The sequence below is a fragment of the Crocodylus porosus genome, unplaced genomic scaffold (genome assembly GCF_001723895.1).
Source record: "Crocodylus porosus isolate Cpor-Errol unplaced genomic scaffold, CroPor_comp1, whole genome shotgun sequence".
Taxonomy (NCBI): domain Eukaryota; kingdom Metazoa; phylum Chordata; order Crocodylia; family Crocodylidae; genus Crocodylus; species Crocodylus porosus.
The window spans coordinates 10,736,887-10,746,418 of record NW_017728924.1 but is presented as its reverse complement, the minus strand read 5'-3'; the positions used below and the strand labels follow the sequence as shown (position 1 = coordinate 10,746,418).

Here is a 9,532-nt window from a genome sequence, read left to right as displayed (position 1 = left end):
TGGTGCTGGCTCCTACCCTGGGGGTCTTTAAGAGGAGGCTAGATGTACACCTTGCTGGGGTTATTTGACCCCGGTACTCTTTCCTGCCACGGTAGGGGGTTGGACTTGATCTGCTGAGGTCCCTTCCGACCCTACCTACTATGAAATTACTTTGTTTAACTAATACAGGGGAATGATGGCTATTAGTGTTATAACGCATTTGCCAACCAAGAGGAGAAAATGCAGAGAAGAGTGGGCTGAGGTATGAACATTTCTGTGTTGGGTTGACTGCCACCCATCTGAGATGCAAGGACAAGTATAATCAGTTTATTGGTATAATTGGTATAATCAGTTTATCATTGGTATCAGTGGTATAATCAGTTTATCAAAAAAAGCCTTCCAGTAGCAAGCATTTGCTACTGGACTCGCTCCATTTTCATATTCCACTAGCCTAACGTGGTGTATCTCATATACTGTGGAAAATCCTGAGAGACTGACTTCAGTCATCAAACAATGTTAACTAAATATTACATGTCAGTTACTATGAACTTAAACTAAAAGAAAATGACACCTTATTTCCCTTTTACTTATGCCTGTGCATGTAATAGTAGTTTAACATCTTAATAGGAGGTGTACCCTCTTCGAATGTTATTATTTGTATTAGAGTAGGGTCCAGTGGTCCCAGTAAGGATCTCATTGTATTATCTCAAGGTGTTTTACCAGTGGTTCTCAACCTTTTTTGTACCAGGACCCATTTATAAACATCAGTGGCCAGTCCTGAACCAGTGAATAGTTTAAGTAGAAAACAGTCCTCTCGCCCTGCTGGTGCTCCTCACTCGCAACCCACTGCCCCGAGACTCCGGTAGGGTGGCAACTCATTTCTGCCACTGCCGCCAGAAACCCTGCACCAGCCATGCCTCCAGCAGCACAAGGAATAATGGATGGGGGGAGGAGGAGGGCTATGCTACCTTCACCTTCTCCTGCCAGCTGGTGGTGCACTGGGTGCAGCAATACCCCTGCCTCTGGCCCAGCTGCTGTCACTCCCCTGAAGCCATGGCTGTACTCTGGAGAGGAGGTGTGGTGACAGGCAGTGTTGCCTTTGCCTCTGCACCCCCTGACATATTGTCTATGCCCCCACCCCTGTAGCAGCTGTCCATGCTGCCTGGCTACTTTGCTGCTCCTAGCAGCCCCTTGTAGGCTGGACCTCTGCCAGCTGGCATAGTGTTTTTCTCCTTTAAAGGAGAATCCATTTTTAAAGTTTGTTGATCCAGTTCTTAAAGCTTGTTTGCAACCCTTTCATATATTCTTGCAACCCACTTTTGGATTGTGACCCACGGGTTGAGGAACACTGTTATACAGACCAGTACCTGAGGGTGTGGACAAATGTGTGTTTTAGTTGCTTTAAAAGGGGAGAGGGAGTAGCTAGTTGGGAGCATGCAGCAGCTATTGCATGTGTGCCACAGGTGCGACAGCCAGCAGATTGGGCAGGGAGCAGAAAGAGCAGCAGGTTGGGTAGGGGAAGGGCATTGGAGTAGCGTTCAGGAAAGGTACAAGTCAGTGTTGTCCAACCTTTTTTGCCCTGTGGGCCAGATGGACAATGCCAAGTCTTGGCTGTGGGCTGGATCCATCCCGGCTGGGCTCCATCTGGCCACAGGCAGGTGTACTGGCTGACCCTGGTCCATGTGCTGGACAGGCAGGGGGCGACTTGGTCCCCGATCTGGATGTGAGGAGGTTAGGGGCTTGGGGAGGGCGATGGAGCAGCCCTGATCTGGCATGCAGGGGGCAGAATAGGAAGGGGTGGAGCAGCCATGATGCGGACAAATGGGTTGGATGTGTGTGGGAAAGCGGGAAGAGGAAGATGAACGAAGTGGTCCTGATCTGGGTGCATGGGAGTGGGGGTTGGAATGGAACGGCTCCTATCGGGACACCCGAGGGGGTGAGGAGCAGCCTGGCCTGATCCAGGTGTAGCAGGGGTGGGACCATCCCGATCCCTCTACATAGCCGTGGCCCGGGCAGGGCTGGACTCCGCTGCATGGAACTTCTGCTGCTTGCCAGCTGCCAATTTTTCCAACTTGTGGGGATTCCCTTGGGCTGGATGTGATGGCTCTGCAGGCCTGGCCTGCAGGCAGGAGGTTGAGCATTGGTGTAGGCTAGTTTGTGGTACACCTGCCAAAAATAATGGCCTCCACTGATCTGTTAAGTTTGCGTGATCTTGTAGCGATACAATTGATTTTAAATTACCCTAACCTTAATCCTAACTGAAGCAGGATTAAAAGTGAAGCGTTTTTGCTACGTTTGTGGTGTCACATAATCATGATTACTAGCTGTATCATAACAGCTTGTATCTGTATTCTTTGATATCAGTACAGTTATGTCTGTTTAAATCCAAGGCCATTCTATTCCCTGAGAAATGTAGTCGTGGTTTATTACAAGATGCAGCAAGTGGATGAAACAACAGGTGGGGTGAGGGAGAAGGATCATGAGGTAACAAGTGACTATTATAAAACCATCTGTTGCATAAGAGTGTTACTATGTGACTGATGTATCTCAGCAGAACTCTACTCATAATAGTAAATTCTTAATCTAGATAGTAATTTTATGGGTTCAGGAGGATGTGAGGCATTAGTGCTCATATAAACCTGTGTAAACACCACAGCAAACGTCTCCTGTGACTTCAAAATCAGCTTCTGGATCAGCAGACATATCTTTCTCAAAGTGTGGAAATATTAAGCACTGAAATCAGGCTGAGGTTCTGGTAGCTTCAGTTGCTTTTCTCTGGACAGGAATCCATGCTCCAGCATATCAGTCAGTCTATTTAGTAGTCAAGACGTGAAGAACAATCCTCTGTAGGTGTAACTAACTTTTGGATTTTTTGGTTTTTTCCTTAGCAAATAAACTGAGCTACCTCCAACACCTTAATTGCTTTGCCCTCAAATAAAAATGAGTTTCTGTGCGTTTCTAAATCATTTTTTGCTGCTCACTATTTTTCCTCCCTCTCCACCCCTCTTCCCACAGGTTACTTGAGTATGCATTCTGCACTGAGTTCTCAGTCCTCTGTGGACAGTGAGCTTAGTACATCTGATGACTCTATCTCTATGGGCTACAAACTGCAGGACTTGACTGATGTCCAGGTTATGGCACGCCTACAGGAAGAAAGTATGTGACAGCAATTTCCTTTTCATCTTACAGTTTTGGATTTTTGAGGAAATATAGATGGTTTGCGACTGCTCTCATAGAGGGGTAAAGTCTATGGCTCTAAGACTTCCATCTAAACCTGGCAATAGACTGATGCCGGCTGAGTGCAGGCAGGAGGGGGTGGGATGGGGGTTGTGAGCAGCCGGACGCAGAGCATGGTGGCGGGGGTGGGGTTTGCAAGTAGCTGGATGCAAAGCAGGGGTGTGGCGAGTGGTGGCAGTGCAGCATCCGTGCGATGCTGCTCTCACCCCACCCGGGCCCTGCTCCTGTGAGGCAGCAGCATGGGGTGGTGGCACTCTGTTCCCTCCCACGCCCGCATAGCCCTTGGGACCTTTTGAAGTACCCCCAGGGATACACATGCATGTAATGCATTCTGGGACATTTTAAACCAACTGTTTAAACCTTCATAATCTGTAATTGTGTACCGCTAATCTTGTAGATGGCTCCTGAAGTTTAGAACAATAATCATGAATATTTCCCCCATACCACCTGTATCTGTGTAAATTTTCCCTTAAAGTAATGTACCATGTGATGTTATGATGAAGATTGTTCTGTTTTCTTGAATCCAGTCCCAAAGCCAATTTACAAAATGATCAGAGAGGTAATAGTTAACTTCTGCTGTGCCATGGCAGGGGAAGTAGTTTGTATGAAGTTAAAAGTAATTTGGTCCGTGGCATTTCATATTCTCAGGTCTCCGCCAGGATTGTGCTTCTAGCTCTGCTTCAGTGTCTCGTCGTAGTTCCAGTGCCTCCCTTCACTCTCTCAGGAGAGGTACCTACAGCGACCAGGAGTTTGACGCATACAGTCTGGAGGATGAGGATGATTATGATTGTTCCCTGTCCTATCGTAGTGCTCACAGGTACTCACCATCTCCTGTCAGCTCCCCCCGATGTCAGTCCCCTTCTTCAGGAGCAGATTACAACAGGGCAACTACCTCTCGTATTCGACCCCCAAGGAGATCTGTGCAAAGCACCATGCAAGATCGACTGAAGTACACAAATAATGAAGGTAGGCTAGCTATGAACTGTACAGTATTGCATATTAAAAAATATGGACATGTGGATTGGTCAAAAAATGATTGTTATTAAATAGCAATCACTTTCATGGTTACTCTGTATTTTTCTTATCAATTTGAATTAAAACTAACAATATGCATTTTCCTAGGAATAGATTATACCATGGAAGTAATTTGGTCTCCTAATATTATGCTCTATTTATAATTCGTTCGAACTCCAGAGGAGATGCGTCACAGTATGCCTAACTTGGCTAGGACAAGCCTTCGTGCTCTAGAGTCTGTAAGGAGTAGCCGGAGTTTGGAATCCGATCTACAGGTGCCCAGCAGCCGACTTGCCAGAATGCAGCAACCATCAACAAGTCAGTTCACTTTAGTTTTTACCACTTTGTAGTGTGCACGTGTGTAAGGGAGAGGGGCCTGTGGGGGTGTGGGAGAGAAAGCATTACCAACTTGTTTCCTTTCATTACACTTTTAGGTTTGAATTCCAGTAAGCTCAGGTATTCCTCTAGTGCTGGTCAGTCTCCCTTAACAGTACGACAGCCAGTGAAAGGAGGGTCATGCACAAATTCTCTGTTAACACCACGACAGCCAGTGAAAGCCTCCAGCTACACAAATCCTGTTGGAGTTCGAAAACCACAGTCTTCTACTTATAGTCCAGGGTCTTCCAATAGCAGTTCTTCTGCTACCAGAAGTAATATGGTCACGATAGCCAAAAACTCGCCCATCAAAGTACGGACATCTGTAGGAGGAACTTCTACTCCTAAGAGCAAGCTGACACCCCCGTCCAAGAGGTAAGGTCTTAATGACTGAAACAAACTTAAGAAAATTAAGTGCACCTTAACTATGTCTGCCAAAATTTGGCTTATAAAGTACATTTCAAATTATAAAGTAAAAGGGATCTCTTATTTGTAGTATGTTCCATCTACTGGGATGTGATTTCCAAATCAGATGGTTTGCAGATGGGAACTTCCTAGCATGTTTTTGCCCCAGCAGTAAGCTATAAGTAATCCTTAGCTTTAAGATTGCTTTCTGTAGACATTTTGGCTCTCTTAATGAAACATTCAGGTTACATTTTGGGCCTGATTTATAAATATATGATACTTTTTTAAGTGCTTGCCTTGGCCTAAATTGTTTCTCAAAACAAGTACTGGAAATCTTGTAACATTTCCTGTTCCATCAACTACTTGAGATAATCTTCAACAGGCTTTCCATGGCTTGTTTTTCAGTGTCCTGTGTCTGTTGTAGCAGTTTCCAGAGGCACATGGCAGATAAAATATTACCATTTTGATTTGATAATATTTGGTAATATTACCCAGAGAGGGTAATATTCCCTCTCTAGGCTATTTTAAGTGACTACATAAAGTTAAGGAATTGAGAAATCTTGGCCCTAAGCTCTGAACAACTCATTTGGCAGGCTTTCTCAGGCATTTGCTCTTTTGTCTTATGCAGGGGTTTTCAACCTTTTTGAATTTAAGTACCCCCGGCGGCCAGTCACTGAGCAGGGGTTGGGGGAGAGTAGCACACGGACAGACACAGAACAGGGAGGCAGGGACAGCATGCAAGTGGGCAGGGACGCTCACTCGGCTGCGGTGAGGAAGCTCACTGGGCTGATGTGCAAGCTTCCCTGCCCTGCTCCTGGGAGGCAGTGGTGCTCCGTCCTCACCCGCCCACACATACCCCCTAGGACTGGTCCAAGTACTCCCAGGTGTATGGGCGCCCTTGGTTGACAACCCCTACTCTAATGGAACTGAAGCAGAATAAAGATGAATGGCACCCAAACTGCACCTGGAATATTATATATCTTCAAAAATTTGTGCTTCAGTCAGGGCTTATATATATGCTCTGATTTTTACTGGTCTCAGAACTATCTAAAGTCTGTATCTTATGTCCCAGAACTAGGTTGGATTGTTTTTGACTACGTTGTCAACATCTCTTCCAGTTATACAGTTTGTCCAATGAGAGAGTTTATTAAAAAAATTCTTAAACACAGACAACACAGAAAGAAGCACAATTATCTTTAAATTTCATTTGTGTTTGACCTACATCTGGTTTCCATTAAAGCAAGTGCTGAGTGTTTCTTTATAAAAGCCCCAGGCCTTAAGAATGAGGGTTGTTTTTTAAGTTTTCAGCTATTCCGAAATTCCCCAAGATCCTCTGGGCCCTCTAGATTTCTTTTTGTCATTGTGTAAAATAAAAAACACAGCACATCTTCAGTGGACTTCACTGTTATAGTGAAGTTACTTGTGCAGAAAATGCTGCAAATATATTTTACCAATCATTTCTCTCACATTTAGTGATATTAGGTGCTTATTTTTTTTAAAGGGTTTGCTTAAATTTGCTTTTTTTTTTCCAACACATTACCCAGGACTGCTGCATTTTCCAGTTTCTTGTGCCAGCTTGCCACAGAAATGAGATACTGTGTGTAGGGTTTTTATTCAGCCTGCCATAAAATGCAGGACTAGCTTTAATAGTATGCATGGGTGTGTGCCACATGCAACTAGGACACTGAATGAGGCATGCCTGTGTGGCAAGCCAGAAAGCGCAAAAGTATGGCATCTGAGTTAAGGCTTTGATCACTAATATGTTCCTCTGCTAATGGTATAATGAACACTTAAGTCGGAGCTCAGTGCGTCACTACTTGTGACTAGATGGCTTTTGTTTTTTTGTTTTAAACAGAGTTCCTCAGTCGGTAAAAACCAGCCAGACAACTGCTGATGATTCTTGGAAGGATGGATGTTACTGAAGCAACCCAAAGATGCTGATGCACTGCCAAACATCTGTGTTGAAGAACCCCAGCTGGCTGGGCATAAGAATACTCTAAAATATGCTTCTTTCCAGATCCACTGCATGGGACTGACTTATACATTCCCCAGCCCCCTCCCTCCATCTCTAGAATGCAGACTTTGTTCTTGACTTCATTTAATTTGTCAAGAGCTTGGCCTCTTAATGATAGAAATGGACAATTATTTGTGTACTGTATCCCTGAACTCTGAAAAACTGCAGAAGCTTGAGTAGCCTTTGCATCTTTAATATAGATTTCTACCTACAGCCTATTGTTGGAAGCGACATTGACTGCAATCCACTATGACATGTTCACATGGAAACTTGCTTAAAAGGCCACAAGTTGTTGTGTTTGTGCCAGCAAGAAGCTTCAACTTATTGTTTGTTGCTCTTAGCAGGGGTGGAGAGTGTAGAAATAGCTGTATAGGTGTTAGAAGGTTTCGGAGTTTTTTTAATGCACCTGGTGTCATCTAATCTAGCTGATCTGAAGCCCAGAATTTTTTTTATACTTATTCCTGTATAAAATGTATTTCTTCTGCTACTTTTTATTAATGTTTCTCTAGAAGTCAAAGGCAGCTTTTATAACTATCAGTAGTACACTTCAGACATGTTTGTATCCACGTGTGTGCATCACAGTAGTGTCAGTTCACAAATGAAGGAGTAATGCACAATATTTGTGTGGGTTTCTGAACAGGCCATCATAATACAGTGGGTGCTACTTAAACTGATAGTTATCACATTGCTAAGTTCTGTATCTTAGTTGAGAAAATACCAGCAAGCTTAACTTCTTGCAGATGGTAATGTCCAGTCTTTGGCACCCACTGTATGTTAGAGAGACTAATTTTACTTTAAGTGTTTCTCTTCATAATATACACTTTGCCCCATTTCCTGTTGGTAACAATTACCCTTCATTGGGTTTTGTATGAAACTTTTTCTAATTGCCTTTTTCATATGAAGGAATTGGTAAAATCATCCCCCATCTTCAGCAAGAGGCTGGTGATTCAAATGGAGTCCATAAAATATGCACTGATTTGAGCTCAGCAATGTTTTCCCTGCCATTAATGTGATTTGATAGTGTAGCTTAATAAAATGTTAAGGTGCTGAAAAGTAGATCTGCCTTAATAGCAAACAAGGAGTCTTGTTTTTTTTGTTTATGGTAGCATCTCTAGAAGCGTGATCTGCATCTCCCCTCTGCCCCAGTAATATGCATTAAACTCTCTCCACTTGTCTGTTTAACAAATGTTAACTGAGACATAAAAAAGGTTTTCTAAAAAGTTAGAGTCTAAGGACTACTGCTGATGGGGTCAGCTTGTACTGCATTGTTTAGCTGTTTAACTTAATAATAACCTTCTGTCCTTCAGACTTGTTTACAGCCACTGAGAAGAGGCAGGAATTACATACATCCCTATTTTAGGGTCTAGCTGTCCATACTGAGGGAGAATACAAGGCCTTGCTCATCAGCTTCATATGTTTGTTCCCTATGTGACCCTTACTTTAGCTGTTGCAGGTTTGTCCTGTTTCAGTAGGAGTGAAGCTGGAAGAGTTGCAGTATTTTAGCTAATTTGTATTTAGTAACTAGATTTTAAAGCTAGTTTTGTCCCTGCTTAGTTTTGAGTGATAGGTGGCATTAAATTGCTAGAGCCACCAGGCTCCCAGAGCAGCTTCTGTTCTGGAAAATGTAACTTTCTTCTGCAGGAGACCATTTTTTGGGTCAGATTTCTTCCTGTCCCCCTTGGGGATTTCTTTTCTGAAATCCTCCTCCAATAGCTGTTATCTTCTTGTTAAACCCACTTCTCCTTTGGAACATCTTTAGGATCATAGGAAGGTAGGGCTGGAAGGGACCACATGAAGTCATTTAGTCCAGCCCCCTGGCTCAAAACAGGCTTGTCCTTGACCAGCCCATCCCTGCCAAATGTCTAACCTTTCTCTTAAACTTCCAAGGATGGAGAGTCTGTCTTTGTTCCAAGCTGGCCACCTGCATAGCAAGTTCTTCCTAATCTCTAACCTCAATTTCTTCTGCTGTAGCTTGAGACCATTGCTCTTAATACTATCCCCTACAGCCACAGAGAAAAGCACATCTCCATCTTCTCTATAATTGGCCATTTGGGATTTGAAGACTTATTAAATATCCCCCCGAAATCCTCTTTTCTCCAGATTAAGTAACCCTGGTTCTTTCAGCCTTTCTGCGTAAGTTGTTTCCCAGGTCCCTCATCCTGCATGGGACTCCTTAGAAACTGCCCACAGCCTTCTTGATGTGTAGAACCCAAAACTGGACATGGTATTCCAGGTAAGGCCTTACCAGTGCTGAAAAGAACAAAGTGTATTACATTCACTGTTTTTCCCCGGTTCACAAAAGGTGGTCTCCTTAGAAGAAAATCAGGTTTGCAAGGCATAATTTGCTCTCGGTAAATCCATGCTGCTTGTTCCTAGTTGCCTTGCTCTCCTCTAGGTGCTTCACTGAGCTCCTTGAGGACCTGCTCCACTGATCTGCTCATGGAGAAATGATGTGTTAGGGAGAGAGAGAGAGAGAGAGAGAGAGAACATCCCCATAATGTTTTTCCA

At 43.9% G+C, this 9,532-nt stretch overlaps 1 protein-coding gene across 2 annotated transcripts in view; it reads left to right on the top strand.

Moving 5' to 3' along the window:
- The window catches only part of LOC109313653 (SLAIN motif-containing protein-like), a 36,084-nt gene extending 27,985 nt beyond the window's left edge, over nt 1–8,099 (top strand). For both annotated transcript variants that reach the window (XM_019540316.1, XM_019540317.1), the window contains 5 exons: nt 2,995–3,135; nt 3,865–4,182; nt 4,411–4,548; nt 4,665–4,980; nt 6,866–8,099. In XM_019540316.1, the coding sequence (XP_019395861.1) occupies nt 2,995–3,135; nt 3,865–4,182; nt 4,411–4,548; nt 4,665–4,980; nt 6,866–6,932 (980 nt within the window). In that variant the 3' untranslated portion in view covers nt 6,933–8,099. The remainder of the gene's footprint in view (nt 1–2,994; nt 3,136–3,864; nt 4,183–4,410; nt 4,549–4,664; nt 4,981–6,865) is intronic.
- Nucleotides 8,100–9,532: the final 1,433 nt, after the last annotated feature.